At 39.9% G+C, this 19,094-nt stretch overlaps 1 protein-coding gene across 2 annotated transcripts in view; it reads left to right on the top strand.

Annotated features, from left to right (window-relative positions):
- SULF2 (sulfatase 2) overlaps positions 1-16,773 on the top strand; it is a 134,499-nt gene extending 117,726 nt beyond the window's left edge. For both annotated transcript variants that reach the window (XM_074288550.1, XM_074288549.1), the window contains exons 12-21: positions 3,666-3,894; positions 4,129-4,225; positions 6,456-6,550; positions 8,403-8,462; positions 9,711-9,880; positions 10,632-10,774; positions 11,729-11,852; positions 13,747-13,780; positions 14,036-14,086; positions 15,819-16,773. In XM_074288550.1, the coding sequence (XP_074144651.1) occupies positions 3,666-3,894; positions 4,129-4,225; positions 6,456-6,550; positions 8,403-8,462; positions 9,711-9,880; positions 10,632-10,774; positions 11,729-11,852; positions 13,747-13,780; positions 14,036-14,086; positions 15,819-15,849 (1,034 nt within the window). In that variant the 3' untranslated portion in view covers positions 15,850-16,773. The remainder of the gene's footprint in view (positions 1-3,665; positions 3,895-4,128; positions 4,226-6,455; positions 6,551-8,402; positions 8,463-9,710; positions 9,881-10,631; positions 10,775-11,728; positions 11,853-13,746; positions 13,781-14,035; positions 14,087-15,818) is intronic.
- The last annotated feature ends 2,321 nt before the right edge of the window (positions 16,774-19,094 follow it).

Below are 19,094 nucleotides of genomic sequence, written 5' to 3'. Positions count from 1 at the left end.
CATGGATGTTCTCAACAGCCCAAACAGGGAGCTCCTTGCCAGGCTAGACTTTATGTATTTCATATTTAAGGATTATTCTCATCTTCAGGCAGCTGGGTAGTGCCACAGGTCACAGAGCACTGGGCCTGGAATCAGGAAGACTCATCATTATGAGTTCAAATCCAGCCTCAAACACTTTTTAACTGTCGCCCCGGGCAAGTCACTTAACCTTATTTGCCTCGGTTTCCTCATCTGTAAAATGAACTGGAGAAGGCAATGACAAACCTAGACTAGTATCTTCACCAAGAAAACGTCCAAAGGGGTTACAGAGAATTGAACATGACTGAAAAATGACTTATGAACCGTACTTATCCTCCCTGACCCATTTGTGCCCACCTCGGGAAGGTGAAATCCAAATCCTCCAGAGCAGCTGGCATTCTCCAGGAGCCAGCTCTTCCCCAGGCCGGCCCCGGCTCCCCTCTGACTTAGATAAATGTGCCCATTTGAAGGATGAAGTGCAATTATATGTGGCAGGCAAGAGCTCACAGCCATCACTTTTCCACTATGTTTCTTGCCTCTCATCCCACAAATGCAGACTCTCAATTATTTAGCAGATTAGTCTTTCTCCATAATGACCTGGCACATGCTTCAAGACAGAGACTTCAAATTGATTTCCCCTCCATTATATTCCCTCACAGTCTGATTACTAACTACTAAGCTAATTTTTTAGGTGAATAAAATTATTGGTTTCAAGATTGAATTACACAGCAACACACTCTGTTTTAAGTATGCAGCATGGTAGGTAATCTTTAAATAACACAAGGGCTTAGGACTCAATTAAGCATTTTTTCCCCTCTTAAAAAAATGCAAAGAAAATAAAATTCCTAATAGCCTGAGGACTGATTTCCCAGGCAGGGACCAAAGCTGGTCCTCAATAACTGAGGCTCTGAGAACTGGCTGTAGACATGGTCAGGGTGACAGGTGATCCAGTTTGGTTGCAATGAAAGAGTATTCAAGGGGAGATGATGTGAGATTGGCTGGCAAGGTAGGTTGGAGGCCAGATTGTGGAACACTCTGAATGCTAATGAGATTTGGGACTATAGGGAACCTTAGTGATCATCTAGTTAATTCAATGAACAGAAAAGTTATTAAGAGCTCAAGTAGCAGGTTGCACAATGGAAGTCGAGATGACCCTGAGTTCAAATTCTACTTCAGACACTTGGTAGCTGTAACTTTGGGATAAGTTACTTAATTTCTGTGTGCCTCAGTTTTGTCATCTGTAAAATGAAATGTAGAGATCTGAAAATGAGGCAGGAAAAACATTATGCATCGGGAGCAGCCAGGACAAAAATTCTTAATTGGGAAGACAGAGTATGATGCTTGAGGAAGATCGAGTGTGTGGAGTGAGACTGCAGTCGTCTCTGAATAGGACAGGGATATGTCACATGTTGGCGGAGGAGGACCTGAGTTCTAGGCACATGATGAGCACTTAACGTGCTTGTAGATTGTTTTAATGATACATATGGCCTTGTGACTAGAAGTGCCACCTGAGGTAATATTTGAACAAATCATTTAACCTAATTGAGCCCCAGTTACTCCACCTCTAATGTGAGAGAGCTGGACTGGATGATCTCCAACAATCCAACTATTTCTAGGCATTTCATCAGCACATATTTATTAAATGTCCACCATGTGCCAGACAATACCCTGCTAGGCAAAGGCCAAAAAACAAAACGAAAGGGAGGATGTCTTCTTCAAGAAGCTTCCATCCTTTCGGGGGAGAAATTCATTAGACCAGCCCACTTCAATCAAGCCCAGAGTTTATACTGTCTACCAGCTAAAAGTCAAAGGGAAGAGTGGGGCTCAGCCACCCCTCAAAGGAGCAAAGATGCTGCATCAGGGACCCAGAGGAATGACACTGGCTGAGTGATGGAGGCTCTCCAAGAGTTAATGGAACATACAGCTTGGGTCTTTGTTCCTGTCAGAGCCAGGGTTTATGAGTTCATAATAACCCATTAACTTTTTTATGTGTATGAATCACTGTCACCAGACCCTCTCTGAATGAGGGCTCCTTCAAGGACTTGATGGCAGGGGACAGCTAGGTAAAAACAGTGAAGTGAGCGAAAGGAGGCAGCTCAGAAACTAGAGGATTCTGGGTCTGAATTCCTTGGGTTCCATTCCCTCAGCTGGCTTCTTCCCCAGGGCTGTGCTACACAGACACTGAGAGCTCACTATATTCATATTTTTCTGGCCCTGGCCAAACAACCTTGCTTAACCATGCCATCTTCTTGCAATACCTCATTCTTCCTTGACACCTCCATCTTTCCATCTCTTGGCAACTCTGGAAATAGTAATGAAATTAACCCTACCTTTATTCTGCAAAGTCTGTACCAATTGGTTGCCCTAAGGATCCATTTACCATCTATACCCATAACTTTCCAACTCAAACTACTTTTCTAAGCCACCTTCCTCTATTCCTTTCTTAAAATATAGGATCTTTAATGGAAAAAACTGCCCCCTTTTTCTTGTTTCACATAATGAGTGCTTAATAGGCATTTCATTATTACTTTATCTCACTTTTCATTAAAACAAAGCTCCTTGAATAGTTCCCATCCTGGGCCATGGGAGTTAGGGGAGAGGATATGGGAAAAGTACAAAGCACAGATTTAATCATCATCCTAGGTTTTCTTCCTAAGTATATCTCAGGCCGCCTTCCTCTCCCTCCCCCACAGACACATGCATATGTGCACATACATCTCCCGCAGACCAACTACATGCAAAAAGAAAGAGATGGTCACTGACCTTTTGAAACTTAGGGAAACAAGGAACAATAAGGTGAATACCATAATCTCCCTTCTATCTTACTGGTTGATAAGAAAGACTATATGGAACTGGCAGACAGGAGGACTGCATTCCAGATCAGTGGATAGTTTGTTGTGGAGCTATGAACAATCAGCAAACTCAATCAACAAACATTTATTAAGTACCTACTATGTGTCAGGCAATGCACCAAGTGCTAGGAATATAGTTAATCCCCATCCTCAAGCAACATATTAAGAGAATGCAGCAGATCAAGAATTATGTACCTACAAGATAAATAGGGAGCAGATGGTAGATAACCTGAAAAGGGAAGTTTGAATTAGTATCTGGGAAGACCAGAAAAAAAAGCCGCCTACAGAAGGTGGGCTTCTAAGCAAGACACTTTCACTAACTGGGCCCAGAGGATTCTCCTACAATACAGATGCACTGAATTAAAAGATTCCCTCCACCCAAAAACTATGTTTGTGGGATTTGATTTCTAGTTTTGTTGTTATTTTTAAAGACAAACCTATTGTCTAAAGGGAAAAGAGAAAATCTATCTGTTAGCAGTTGGCAGCAGTTGCTACCTTTCCTAATCATGTATAAGATGATGAGGCAGGTGGAGAAGGAAGAAAGAAGAGTAAGTTAGAGGATGTGGAGAAAAAAAATGACCCCCTAGACATAACAAAGAGAGCAGTGGGATTGGACTTAGCTTTAAAACCTGGTGCTTTTACTTAGTAATTTCTTTGGGCCTCCATTTCCTTCTCTGTAAAATGAGGAAGTATAAAGAGGAGCTAGAAAAATAACAAGGAGTCTACAAATCTCAAGAGGAATGAGGATGAGCAGACTGGTCCTAAAAAATAACTGCAGACACCTTCCCTTTGTAGAATACAAGACCAGCTACATCCGGAATCGCTCAATCCGTTCGGTCTCTATTGAGTTGGATGGGGATCTTTACAGCCTGGGACTACAGCCTAGGAATATCAGCAAGCGGCACAGGCTGGAGACTGGAGGGGCCCCTGAGGACCAGGAGGAGAAAGATGGTGGCAGCGAGTTCAGTGGCACTGGGGACCTGCAGGAGTACATGGCCCCCAACCTCATCAAGGTAACCCACAGGTAAGGTTGGTGCCCCAATCAGGGCTGGCTCTGCAGCTTCTCTGGAATGGGGAGAGATGGGAAGGAAGCCCTGGAGTCAGGGCTACATGGAGGGTGAAGGGTGGAGAGGGACTGAGTCTGGCCATACAATTTCTGAGCCTTCTTCAGAAGCTTTAAAACGCACAAGCCAGCAGGTAAGGAGCTTCTCTTCTCCATTCAGTGATGTAGTCTCTTTTTTCCATTCAATTTGGACAGGTGCTATATCCTGGAAAATGACACTGTCCAGTGTGACCTAGATTTGTACAAGTCACTGCAGGCCTGGAAAGATCACAAACTGCACATTGACCATGAGGTGAGTGGTCCCCAGGCTCGGTCACGGAGGCTCCTTCCTTCTCTAACACAGGACCACAGGGCTTTCTGTGCACAACCGAGAACAGGATGGTGAAAGGGTCACTGTTGGAGGACATGTGCACTTTTCCCCAAAGAATCACTAGTTGGAGGGGGTAGAGGGAGGAAGAAATGGAAGTTTTTAAACAGGCTTGGAGGAGGGAAAAGAGAAGGAAAAGCACTTATTATGCACCAGGCATTGTGCTAAGCATATTGAGGGGAAAAAAGGTAATTTTACAAACCCTGTAAGGTAGGTGTTATTTTCTCCATTTTATATCTGGGGAAACTGTCTGGAGTGCTCCACCCAGTGGCTTGCCTAGAGTCAAGATAGCTGGTAAATGTCTGAGATCATATTTAAACTTGAGCCTTTCCAACTTCAATCCTAATACTCTATGCACTGAGTGACCTGGATGCCTTGAGAGGAACAAAGGAAAAGGCCACATGTATAATTATGATCAACTGTTCAATCAAAAATATTTATTAATATTCAAAAGTGAAACTTTCTCTTCTTGAGGAATAGAGAATTCCATCTGTCAGGGAATATACAAACTATATATGATGGAATAAATGCAAAAGAAATATAAAAAGAAAGTTAAGGAGAAAGGGCAATAGCAGTTGGAGGGTTTAGAAAAGGTTTCAGGTACTGGAGGTCCTGGAGACCTGAGTCTGGAAGAAATGAGTTTCCTGAAGCGATGAGAAAGAAGTGCATTAGGCAGAGGGGAGAGCCCAAGGTGGGGTACTATGTGTGAAGAAGCAAGAAAAGCCTAATTGTGCAGAATCATTGACTCAATCCATTAGCATTTATTAAGCATCTATTATGTGGCAACCACTGAGGATACCAAGAAAGGGGAAAAAACAAACCATCCCTACCTCCCCAAAACCCTGGGCTTCAGGGGCTCACAGTCTAATAGGAGAAGACACCATGCAAACTGCAAAACTAAGTACAAAGCAAAGGTGCATGCAGGATATGAGGGAAAGCCCTAGCATTAAGGAGGCTCGGGAATCCTTCTTGGAGAAGGTAGAACTTCAGCTGAGATTGAATGAAAGCCAAAGAAACCAGAAAGTAGATGTAAGAAGGGTGGAGCATTCCAGACACTGGTGATAGCCAATGAAAATGCCCATAGTGGAGAGAGGTGCCTTTGCACTGGATTGCATTGCAGGAAAAGGTGAGTAGGGGAAGGTATAAGAAAGGTTGGCTAAGGCTGGATTTTAGAGAACTTTAAAAGCCAAACAGGATTTTTCTATTTTATTCTGGAAGCAACACAAAGCCTATGTTTAACAGGGAAATGGCAAGGTCAAATTTTCACATTAGGAAAAATCAGTTTGACAACTGAGTGAAGGATGGATTGGAGTGGGAAGAGACCAAGTAGCTGGCTTTTACAATAGTGTGGAAAGGCGAATAAGGTATAATGAGGCTAGAAGTATAGTGGGATCAGACTGGAAGGGATTATAAAGCCAGAGTCGTGTATTTTTTTATCCTAGAGGCAACAGTAAGCCACGGAATTTACTGAAAGGAGAGTAAAATCATTTCAGCAGCTAGAACAATAGTAAAGATCTGGGTTTAAATCCCAACCCCAACACTTACTAGATATATGACCTTGGGGAAATTACACCAGCCTTCTTACACTGTGGGTCTCATTTGTGATTGTGGGGATTGTGGAATTTATTATGAGCAAATGTTTGATTTGTACACCTATTTTATATATCCAGGGTCATGTAAAAATTTCTTAGGCAAAAAGGGGTCATGAGTAGAAAAAGTTTAAGAACCCCTGTTCTACATATAATATGAAGGGATTGGACTCAATCTCTATTATTCCAGCTTTGTCACTGTAAGATAGAGTGAGTGTGACTGGGAGGTGGGACAATTTTCCACCTCTAAGAATTCTTAAATTCTCACCTGGTGAATGGGGCTAGTCGTTCTTAAAGTTAGGAAAGACAAAGTATCCTCTGGAGCATTTCATAGCTGGACCAAGGACAGCCTTGATCCGTGAGCAGAGAAGAATGAAGCAGCCACCAGCGAGCTATGGGGCTAACCCTTGTTACTTTGCCCTAAACAGAAGCATAACTTTGAAACTGCTTTTGAAAACTGTCCAGAGGAGGGACTGCTGACACACAGAGCTAAGGAGCTCTGGGAAGGAGGCATCAGCCCCAGAGGCTTATGGGTTTCTGATCTCCAGTGGTCTTTCCTTTCCCAGATTGAAACGCTCCAAAACAAGATTAAGAATCTTCGGGAAGTGCGAGGTCATCTGAAGAAGAAGAGGCCGGAAGAATGTGATTGCAGTAAGATGAGGTAGGAGGCAGCCATGGCTGTGTGGCTATTGGACACTCTAGGGGATGGCAAAGGAAAGTTGGGCAACACACTTCAAAGTTGTAAATACTGTTGGATGTAGCTTTGTCTGGAAACAAGGGGAGAGAGTTTTTTAAATGGCCAAGCTGAGGCTTCTTTGATGAGATAGGGTAAAGGATTCCCTCACCGTGTGGGCCCTGCTCCTACCAGATAGGGGTGATGTCTTCTGAGCAATTAGCATCACCTCGGATTCAAGTCACTCTGTAAAATGACCTGAGCGTGGGAAGAGGCCTGGGGAAAGTGCCTTTGCCTACAGGGGATAGCCATCTATCAAGGGGTTAAATTCAGGCTGTCTGCCCCAGCACTGCAGGTTCCCAGCCACAACACAGAGGCTTGGGCTACAGTTGTCATCCCCATCTCCCCCAGGAGGACAGCTCTCAGATTGGGGGGTCTTGTCCCCACTGAACTCTACCTGGCCCCAAAATCCTGGGCGGCCAAACTAGATGCACTCAAGCCTCACAAACCACCTCCCTCCCTGATTAGTTTTGAGGGAAATACTCTGCAAGTCACAAAACATGGCATCGATGGGCGGTCACTGGATACTTGGACCCACCTTTCAGCTGTTTTCCCCACCGTTTGGTCTACCCAGAAGCTGGCTGTGATTTTGCTGTGCATGATCAGCAGCACTAGAGGTCACTCTCACCTTGGTCATAGAAATACTACACCATCCCAACCTGGAAGGAGTCTTGGACTAAGAGGCCGAGGTCTGTCGGGGCTCCTGTTAGCTAGTAAGAGAGCCCAGACTGGTCTCCCCATAACGGTCTGATACACTTGTCACTGGTGCCCCGGCAAGTTCCCCGTGCATTATAACCCTGATTCCAGATCTCTGGAGCTGAAACTCCCTAGTATTTCTCTGAAGGGAATGAACTGTTTTAATCCCTTAAGAAAACTCTCTGCTTGAGTTCTGGGGCTAATGTTACCAGTGGAGTTTCAAAATAAAAAGATCTCCTGGGGATTGTAGGGAGAAGAATTGCCATTTAGTGAATATGCTGGTATATCAGTAACCATCCATCTAATATTACTCTTAGGGAATGGCTGCATCCAGAGGGAGTTATTAACGCCTCCGTATCAAATCATATCACATCTTCAAAGATGTCCAAGGGAGGGCCCCCAGGGATCTGTGCTCAGCCTCATGCTCTCTTACTATTTACTCAACAACTTGGATAAAGGCAGAAGGGGCTTGTTTATCAAATATACAAATGACACAAAGCTGGAGAAGGGGTAGCTACAGGGCCAGATAACACAAATGGGGCCTCAAAAAGATATCATTAGGCTAAAGTATTGGGCTGAATTTAATTAGATGAAATTTAATAATTTAATAATCTTGAGTCCAAGGTGGGGGTGGGGAGAAAGAAGCCTGACTCTATATCTCGTTGGACAAGATGTAGGTTTGCTTTTTATTGTACTACAAATTCAATATAAGTCAGTATTATTTCCATAGAGCAGAACTGGAAGTGATGGGTAGCCATTACAAAGAGGCAAGCTTAGACTTGCCTTGAGATGAAGAAAAAGTTCCTAACAATTAGAGTTACCTCAAAACACTTTAGAGTTCATATATTCCCTTACAATAAAGGACTTCAATAAAAAAAATAAAATAAAAAAAGGGCTTATTAAAAATTTGTTGGGCTGGATTAGACTTTGATTTGATACTCCAATATATAATCTGATAAATAGATATACATGGGTTGTTGGGTCCAAAAGCTGACCCAGCCTAGTAGAAAAAACGGGGTGTAGTCAAGGAGATACGGTACTCTGTAAAGTCTAGCCGCTCCTAAATGCAAATTCTGTTTTCCAGCTACCAGGCTAAACACAAGGGCAGACTCAAGCACAAAAGTTCCATGCTGCATCCATTCAAGTAAGTGGCACCTGGCTCTGGGAGAGACTTCAGGACTCGGACCTACTGCCTGGTTCCCTGGGCAGGGGAGTCAGAAAGGAATAGGGTGGATTGTTGTAGATGTCATCCATTCTAGATCCACCGTATTTCTTAAAAAGATGATCATGACTCAAGAATACTGGTTCTTTTTAAATAACATCCCGTGGCATTTCCTATCCTACATTCTATAGAGGTTCATCTCAAAAGAAAACTCTTTATTAGAGAGATTCAAGAAGAATCTGGATGTACACTAAAGTTCTTCTCAACTCAAGTTCAGAATTTCCCTCATAGGCCCATAAAAGGGGTCTGGTTGCTTGCCTTTTAGTTGACTGAAAAATGGTTGTAACTTTCCAAAGCATCCGCACTCATGGATGAGGGAAAAAAGGGCAATACACCAGTCTGGAATCGGTTGACACAAATCTAAGGACAGGATTAAATGGGGATGGGAGCAGTGTTCTTGTTTGGTTTTCTTGAGGTCTCTGGAGCAGCCTTCCTTTCAGCAGATTAATCATCAGGAGAATAGCCAGGTGTTAAAGTCCAAATCCTTTATTATCTCCTTCACAATCTAGTTTCCTTGCCTGGGGCTAGCTTAGTTTCAGTGGAGAAGTTAAGGAGACCAGGCCAGCCACCAGGAGGCTGAGGTAAATGGACTGAATCTTTCTCCTTGGCTCTAAGAGCTTGAGCTCCCGCCTCCAGTCCTCTGTCTTCTCTGGCTCTGACTCTGGCTGAGGCACCCACCTTATATGCTGTCTTATCATTACGTTATCGTAGCTGTGAATCTTGTAGAACTATATTAAGTACTAAGTACATGTACTGAACTAGAGAACTATTAAGCACCATGCTAAACTAGCTAACCACTGTCTTATCAATTCCTCTTAGTTATTAGCACCTTGTAAGAATCCTTGTTTCAGAGTTCTGGCCAATACCATTCCACCCAGGTTCTTTCAAATGACAACTATACTTGATAGCAGTAATGTTAGTTCTTTTGTGTCATTTTAAACCAGTCCCTCTCTAGAACTGTTTCTTCTGTCAGAATGAGGCCAGATAATTGCCACAATGCTTTCTCCTCTGATTTCCAACTGGAGTTAATCCAATAGATTATTAGAGTAATCTCACAGAATAAAATAGGTCACTTTTTATGAGAAGACTGGGTTAAACTATATGGTAGGCCATATCTTCAGTCTCTCTCTCTCTTCTCCTGTCCCTCCCCCTCCCCACTGCTGTACCCAGGAAAGCCATGCAGGAGAAAGACAAGGTGTGGTTGCTGAGGGAACAGAAAAGAAAGAAGAAACTCCGCAAGCTGTTGAAGAGATTGAAGAACAATGATACCTGCAGCATGCCTGGACTTACCTGCTTCACCCACGACAACCAGCACTGGCAGACAGCTCCTCTGTGGACGTGTGAGTGAGCCCAGAGGGTTCTGAATCCCAGCTGCTATGAGCAGCACATATTACCTCTTGAGTTCTTGGTGTGGCAAAGCTTTTCCCCTAAAATTTCTTAAAGCCTGCTCCATGTTTTCATATGCATGATTGAAGCTTGTTCCTTGTAACTATGTGTGGTAGTAGAAGTACTTGGACTTGGATCTCAGTCCCAGTTTCCATTGCCCCACTTAGTCATTTGCTCTATCATTTTGAGCAAGACACAGTTTCTCCTAGCCACAATTTTACAACTGGAGAGAAGAAGAGGATTAAAAGGAAATAAAGGACATGATTTATTGTCCCTATTTAACATCTAAAGGAAACTGGTACAGAAAGAGGGAAATAGCATGCCCCAAGTCAACTAAGAATTAATGCTGAGACAACAATTTGAATCTGCAACTTATTCCCTTTTACCACACAAGTCCTGGACCATCTAAGGGTCAGAGTAGCCGCAAAGAAAGGAGGAAAGCATTTAAATTCATTCCCGTATGCAGCTATCCAGCTTAGGTTTCATACCTTAATAATCTCTAAGCTGCTAGGATCCCCAGGATAAAATCTAAAGGCAAATTCTATACCCAGGGGTTAAGGATTAGGCTCTGCCATTCCTATGCCATATTTCTAAAGGAACAAGTGCACTGTCCCCTGCCCTTTACCTCTTGCAGAATGGCTCATGATGCCTCTTCCTTCTTTCCTTCCTTCCTTTATTTATTTATTTGTTTGTTTTTGGCTGCAGTGGGGCCTTTCTGTGCCTGTACCAGTGCCAACAACAATACATACTGGTGCATGAGGACAATCAACGAAACACACAATTTCCTGTTCTGTGAATTTGCTACAGGCTTCCTGGAATATTTTGATCTCAACACTGATCCCTACCAGGTATAGGATTCACTATTTTAAGTCCTTAAGAAAATTACTTAATATGTGTGGGATTAAATAATTTTCAATAGAAAGCAAGGAGCAGACATGGGACTTCAACTTTGCACTACAGGATTCAAACACAATTGAATAAGAGGCATTTGGGTGATGAAATCTGTTATATACCAATTCAAGTAGCTAAGGAACTCAACCCAAGAGGAATCATGCCAATGGTTGATGGTCAGTTTAGAGGGTTCCAAGAATCTGTGTAGTTTAATATTTTTATCAGTAACTTGGATAGGTATGAGTTGCATGTTTATTAAAATTTTGGTTTAAATTCAGCAAATATTTATTAAGCGCCTACAATGTGCAAGTGCACAGGCAACACAAAAATAAAATGAAGTATATTTTACTCAGGGGATATGTCATTCAACAGAGAGAACCAATTTGAGAAGGGAGAGAATACTTCCAACTAAATGAGGTCAGGGAAAATTTCTCAAAAGAGATGGCACATGAAATAACACTTTGAAGAAAGCTTTCTCTCCATCCACAATGCTATACTCCCGCTGCTCACTGAGTTTATATAGCTGGCTTCCAAAATAAAACCTTTAAAATGCAGAAAGTTGCTTTCACATATTAAAAGGCCTGATGGAAGGTTAAACTACAGCACTCACAAGTGAACTAGCTAGTATTTGGAACCCAACCTGATCAAGTGGATGCAATGAATAATGTAATACTAGTGCTATTGTTCATATTGTTGTAATTATTTTAAGATTCATAAAAGACTTCCCAAAGATTCCTTTCTACCCCCTTCCCAAGATTAAAGGGGACAGTTTGCTCACCAGAATGACAGCCAATGAAAGATTTACAGAACATTTTTTTACCCAGTTAATAAAAGTTGACACAAGACAATGGAAGAAAATAATTCTGCCTTAAAATGTTTTTCTAACAACTTGCTTTTCTTATAATCACAAGCTGATTAATGCAGTGAATACACTGGATCGAGATATTCTCAATCAACTGCATGTACAGCTTATGGAGCTCCGGAGCTGCAAAGGGTATAAACAATGCAACCCTAGAACTCGAAACATGGACCTTGGTAAGTATTCTAACTCCTCTTCTCCCTCAACTCCAATATCTTGCACTTGTCCCCAATTATATAAACAGAGTCCCCAGAGAACCTTAATGCCTTAAGGTGATAGTGTTATTTGAGCAGTCAAATTGTAGTAGCAGTCTCTTTCTTAGACAATATGACCTGGAAAGTACAATAATGTTTTCTTGGGGGGAAAGGTGGCTAGAGAGATTTGTTTGGCTAAATGAAACCAGTTTATTTGACAGATCACCCTAAATCAGCCTTTCCTCAAGATGCAACTCATGAAAAAGGAACCAGACACGGAAAGAGGCCTGTTTCCCCATTCAGATAGTCCATCCAGGATAGTCTCAAATGAAAAGTGAGGAGAAAGAGAGGACAGAGGAAAAAAGCCTTAAAGTTACAGTTGAGGATAACATCTGCTATTCCTTCATTGTGTTAAAACAAATCAGATCACAGTCCTGAAGCAAAGAGAACTCAAACCAAGTTTCTATCCAAAGCAACATCAGTTCTCAAAAACCTGCATTAGAATAGGAAGAAAGTCTTTTCTGATCTTTGCCCTAAGGGCTGTAAGAAAACCTTTGTCAGGAAGTTTTATAATTCTAATTATGACTAAGCAATGTCCCTTCCAGTTGAATGGATTGCCTCCCCAAAATGAATTGAATAGATGACTATACTAACAGAATTCCAAGATCTTTTACAATACACTACTAATCCTGCAAGCAAGGAAAATGGATCTCTAACTACAATAGAAAATTTCTACTCATGTTTAGAGCACTAGTAAGATGTACCAGCTCCCTGCTCAAGTTCTATGTAGACTATGAGTCTAAAGCTAGTATTTGGCCCACTGGAGCAATGACATAGAATCCTGAGTATTTGAAATATGCCTACCACATTTTCTTCTATAAAAATTAGGGATTTGAGGTAGATTATCGCTATATTCCTTTTAAAACCTAAATCTTAGGATAGGTTTCCAATTAGCCACTGAACCAACAAATACAAGTGACACGAATTACCAATATAAGAGAGATCCTTTTGATGAGGTGAAGTCTAGTTTTGGGGGCTCCCAGTATGGGAGCCAAAATAAGATGAGGTTTAGGTTTTGGAAACCAAATTGATGAGGAGTAAATTGAGATCTAAACCGAGATGGGTCAGTTCCTTTTCTCTCTCTCCTTCCTTCCCCAAAGTAACCAAGGGTGGGTTCGGCAGCAAAGGAATTTGCTACTTAGTGCTGTATGGAAACATAGCCTTTATTGATTAGAATGGAAACACCGGAGAGCCGGTGGGCAAAATGGCTGCATGGTACAAGGCCAATTTTGCAAAGAGTAGATTTTTGAGTTCTCTCTTTTATACAAGAGCACAATCATTCAGATGCAGTGATGTAAGGAAGTTCCTGAGAGTGATGTTAGGGAAATAGGTGAGGGTAAAGAGAGGATGGCGCTGGAAAAGAATATTATCCAGTGGGCAGAGGCCTCCTTGGCATAGCATGTCATGTTTAGAACCTCTGCAAAGAGAGGATTTTAGATTGGCTCTTTTATAATAGGAGTTTTGGCTACAAGCTGAAGGGGGCTGGGGGAGGAGTCCCAAGTTGGCTCATCTACAAGCTGGGTTTCAGCTAGAGCTGAAATTTGAATAGAATTGAATGAGTTTCTTTAATTGAATAGGATTGGAATTCTTTTGCTCAGGACTGAATCAACCCCACCTAGGTAACAGAATGAAACTGTTTGGCTTTTTCCCTCAGTGGTGTCCCTCACTGAGGCAGATTTTCTCCTTCAAAGAGTTTTAGAGTTTCGGGGTCTCGTCTATACTTTGATTGCAGTTTGATGGTTATTTCAAATCTGTGAACAGTCTTTATTTTTTCCAGGATATCCACTGACAATCTCTTTATTTCCCCCTCCTTTAGGACTTAAAGATGGGGGAAGCTATGAGCAGTACAGGTATTTTCACTTTTTCTGTAAATTTTAAATAAATATAAAAGTTTTCTTCATATTGTTTTCCCAACTCCACTTTGAAATAATCTATTCTTCTCTTCTTTCCTCTGTGGAATTTTCACATCTGTGCCACGACTCCAAATTAAAGATTATTTACTTCTAGTTGTCACCTTTCGTTCCTTTTTGGGGTGGTTTGGACTTTTCTCTTCTTGGTGGTTGTTAATTTTTTTTTCTTTTCTTTTTAACTTTTTGAAAACCTAGGCAGTTTCAGCGTCGAAAATGGCCTGACATGAAAAGACCTTCTAAGTCACTGTAAGTAACATTAATTCTTGTTTGTTTTTTTTTTCCAAATCCTCCTGGTTTTCTTGCCATTTTTCAGTTTCTAGTAGCATTGGTCTAGCCCCCAAATGACATGAAAAAATATATATCTTTTGTTTCATTTCCTCTCAATATAGCCCTGCTCCCTTAAAAACTATTTTAAGCAAAACAAGAAATGTAACATTCTCTTAAAAGAAAAGAAATTGTTTTCAAGCAATAATCTTGCATCCCCAAAGCTATGCCAAGCAGAATACAAACCCAGCCAGGTCCTGTATTCATTTTGGAAGACTTCAGATGTGAGTTGGGGATGTCTCCTTTGATCCAAAGAATAATTGCCTAGTCAAATTCAGAAAAAACATATTGCTTCAGAGTGAATGTTTTCAAGATAACCTACCAAGTTGCAATCAAGAAATCAGGGATCCCTGTGTGATCATAGTATTTTCTAAAAGTGGGAGTTATATGAAACCATCTCTTCCCCTTTTGAAAAATGTATTTGAAGACTCTATTTACTGGGGAATAAGAAGAATAGAAGAAGTCTAAGACAAAGAAAAGGAAGCATTAGTGTAAAACTCTAAAGAAATATAGTGTCTACTGAGCCACCATCACAATGATATGCATGGCTTTAAGTTTGTGGCATTTATCTTCCTTCCCTCAACTTAGTTCTGATATAATTTTACTATGTTAAAATGACATAGTGGGTTTAAATAAATCCTGTGGGCAATTAATGGCAGGACAATAATACTAATGACCTTAACATTTTTAATATAATCAAACAGGATGATTAGACCTGAGGTTATTTAAGTATCCATATTGAAAAGATTGCAAACATGCTGGAATTAAATTCTTGATTTTAATAGCATAATGATAGTGAGTTCTGCTATAATACTAGTTTCAAAAGCATGAAATTTGCTCTAACTCAAGTGATATATTAGGGAATATTTTGAATAAAATTCTGCAGTTTATCACTACATTTCTTTTTTCCTCTGAGGAAACTATTTTAGACCTTTTATTTTAAGTTTACTTATGTTTGTTTTCTTCCACAAGAAACAGAAAAAACATAGAAAATTGCACTACTTTACAATAATTCACAAGTTGCAACCTTTCCAATCCCCACTTCTACAAGCAAACTTCAAGTATTTTTATCAAGACAAAATGCCATATTTATTATCTCTCTTAAGGTGCAGTAGGAGCACTGCAGGTTGAGAAAGATTGATTTATCCTCCAATCTGAGTGCAGACTAAGTAGCAGCCCACATGCTATGGACACTGCCATTATTTATTATAGTACTTATGTATTTCTTAACTATTTAACATGAATAAAACTTTGCTTTTATTAAATTCCAATCTTTTTTTTTTTTTTTGAAATGTGCCATCAACAAAGTTCTTGAGCCTTGTGCCCTAACCCTATTTTTTCCATTAAGCCCCATGGTTTTTAATTGCACAATTTTGCAAGTACTGAGATGCTTTTTAAGTATACATAGAAGAATTGACTATAAACTATAAAAATATTAGTTGATTAAAAGTTAGGATGGAGTAAAAAAAATCTATTTGATAATGTTGATAATCATCATTTTAGGAGTATATATAAAGGTTCTCATCTATCTTTGGTGCATAACAAATAATTTTCTTTCCAAATTTAAGAAAACTAAGACTTGTTAGAGAGTAACAGAACATCTGCAAACAATACAGCATCCTAATATTGACACTCTTTTTTCCTCCCCCAACAGAGGACAACTATGGGAAGGATGGGAGGGCTAAGCTCCAAAAGCTGGTTCTCAGAGAAGAAAGATGTCCACTGGCCAGAAAGCCAAACTTTTACAGATACTGTATATGATTTCAGTAAGACTTCCACTGTTGTACTGGAGAACTTTGGGGCTGAGGTAGGTAGAATATGCCAATGTTAACATGCTATAAAGAGATCTAGTGGATTCTAGAGGACATCCAGAAAGAACAGGGATCCTTTTAGAACTCCACTGGCACACCTGCTTTTGCTTTGGACTATATACCTCACCAGCTGCACAAAAAGCATTTTTATTCAAAGAAGTCACCACTAACATTGAGTTGCTAAAGGGAAAAAGAAACTGTGTCATACGGTATCCAACACTGAAAATCCCCCAAGGGCAAAATCCACAAGAATTTTTAAAACTACAATGAAACCCCATTTCAAAAACCCTTACTTCATAAAGCGTATTAGCAAGCAGAGAAAGAAGGTTCTACCTATCAAGTCAAGTGAAACAGGAACACTGCACCTAGAAAAATGGACTTTTTTTTCCTTTTTTGCTTAAAATCAGAGTAAGCAGTAAGTAGAAGATTACCAGTAAAAAGATATCACAAAAGACTCAAGAGCACTTGGACAAAAGTGGACACACAATCACCTTTTCTTGTTTCCTCTGAGGAAACAGTTTTAGCTCACTGTATATATGTATGACCAACCTATTACACATCAATTATCAATTTCAAGATGGGCAGTGTAAATAAATATTCAATACCGTTCAAGTCAAGAGGAAATTCTTTAAAGTTGTGAAGATTTTTTTGTCAATAAATCGTGGAATGCCCAGATACCGTTTCTTTAAATGTTGCCTTGTTACCACATACTTCCAGGAATGACCATTTTTAAACCACTGCAAAGAAAATGCAGTTAAGTATGTCCTAAGTTTTAATGAAATCTTATTTGTACAGAAACTTTTTTAGTCTGAGTATTGTATTGTTCACAAACCCAAACCATTGTATTAGCTGTCTGTGTTTGTAGTTTTTGTTTTGTTTTGTTTTGTTTTGTTTTGTTTTGGGGGGAGGAGGATTTCACAGAGCATAAGCTCTGTGAAGATATACAGTTAGCAGCATGAAGGGACTTTCTGATGAGGAAAATCTTATCTTGAAATTTCTTTTGATGTATGGGGAACAGATCCAGTGATAAGTTCCAATGATGAACAATTGTAAAGCTTTTCCCCTGATTATAAAGACAGTGAAAAGTATAATCCAGACTCTACCCCCTCCCCCTCCTAAAAGTCTGCCTTTAGCAGCTAATCATTATTCCTTTGTAGCTTTCTTATGAGCTGTTATACATAAGAATTTATCATTACTTACATTTTAGATTCTTTAAATATCATAACAAAAAAGGGATGTAAAGACCAACCATACCTTTTTTGTAAAAAGTTTTTTTTTACCAGATGCGTGAATTTCATGTGTTACTTAAGTAGCCAATGTGGATGAAAAGTGCTGAGTAAAATTGTCAGGGTCCAACTTTAAATAGAAACCTTTATTTACATTGACATTAACATCCAAAAACAATCAATCAGAAAAGCAGTCATAGCTTAACAACCCAGCCATCTTATAAATCATCCCATGGGGTTTGGATTTTTTGCAGTGTAAAGAAAGATACAGATATTTCAAGCAATACTTATTGTAAACTACATTTAAATTTAATTCATTCTCAATACTGTAAGCGTTCTCCTGAGAATTTTTAAATATTGCTCTCAGAATTACATACATATGATTGCTGTATCATTTCCACCATCTTTAAAATTCCACATATTAATCAAAACAACAACAAAAACCTTAAAGAAAAAACCCCTGCACATTACAAAATGTAACATTCAAAAGGTTTGTCTTATAGCAGGAAAAAAAAAAAAAAAAAAAAGCTATCATTCCCTTGCTATTCAAAGCAAATATCTGGGATGCTATTAATTCTTTAACCAGCTCACACACGTGCAGTTTCTGTGGTAAAAAGGAGACCAGACAGACAGATATTAAAAGTGATTTCCCTGCAGCAGGTTAAAGTGGCCACTGCTAGCATTCAAATGGCCTCACTTTCCAAATCAAAGGACTTTCCTAACAAGTGTTTTCCTGTGGAACGGAATTGGGGGGAAAATCCCACCTCAACCGTCTTTTAACTCTTAAACACTGAAGTACTAAGAGTGCTGTTTGTATTCTACACTCTTCTTTCAGTCCAGACAAGTGATTCATAAATGGCACTGTCATGAGAAAATCATTAACAATGCAATTTCTATTTTTTTTAAAAAGGAAGGAACATTTATTTCTTTTATATCATATTTTGAGCTTTATAAAAAAAAATATATATCTTTGGATTCAGCAAAAAAGTAAATACTGGTAATACCCAACATTCTAAAATTAGATGAAGGTAGAATTTCTTGTACATCCTTCAGGTAAAGGATGTTTTAGAAAAGGGAAATAGGGAAGTAGAAAAGGGTCAGAAAAATAGTAAGAGAATTAAAAAAAAAAAAAAAAAAAAGTAAAAAGGGCAGGATGTACAAAGTCATCAAATTTGCAGGTATCACTGATATAATAAACAAGTATAAAATGTTTAAAGAGTCTGGCAGGTTTTAGACTATATATAAAAAGTAGGAGAAGAGAGCTGCCTTCCTTCTAGTGCCTGACCATGTAAGTCTACCCTGGAAATCAGTTCTGAAGAGATCTCAAAGGGATGGGGGCCGTTGTTTAGAGCAAAAAAGATAAGAGCACCATTCTCTTTGTTAAAAGACAAAGATAAGTCAAAGAAGGGAAAGGGAAACTTACACACCCCAAGAAAAGAATCCATGACTTAAGGGGTGGTAAAAAGGAACTGATTTCCCTAGAGAGGCAGCTAGCTGGTAGCATAGAGGGGAGAGCACTGGGCCTGGAATCAGGAAGACCTGAGTTCAAATTCATCCTGATTAGCTCTGTGACCCTGGGCAAGGCATTTAACCTCTATCTATCTGCTTAGTTTTCTCATCTGTAAAGTTGGGATCATAATGGCACCTACCTAAGATGATTTTTGTAAAAGTACTTGGCACAGAGCCCAGTACAAAACAGATGTAATAAAAAACTTCCCTTTCCCTACTATGAACATAGTTCTTCAAATGAGTCAAGTCTTGAAAGTGCAATCCTTTAAAGTTCACAAATCTACTGTTTTCTGATAAGGATCAAATTTATGACAAATGGGGTGTTGGGTTTTTGTTTGCAGGAGGGAAGCTGGTAAGGGAATACAAAAAGAGACCCATTAAAAA

Source organism: Sminthopsis crassicaudata, chromosome 2, assembly GCF_048593235.1.
Source record: "Sminthopsis crassicaudata isolate SCR6 chromosome 2, ASM4859323v1, whole genome shotgun sequence".
In the NCBI taxonomy this organism is placed as follows: domain Eukaryota; kingdom Metazoa; phylum Chordata; class Mammalia; order Dasyuromorphia; family Dasyuridae; genus Sminthopsis; species Sminthopsis crassicaudata.
This window is presented reverse-complemented; position numbering and strand designations above follow the sequence as displayed.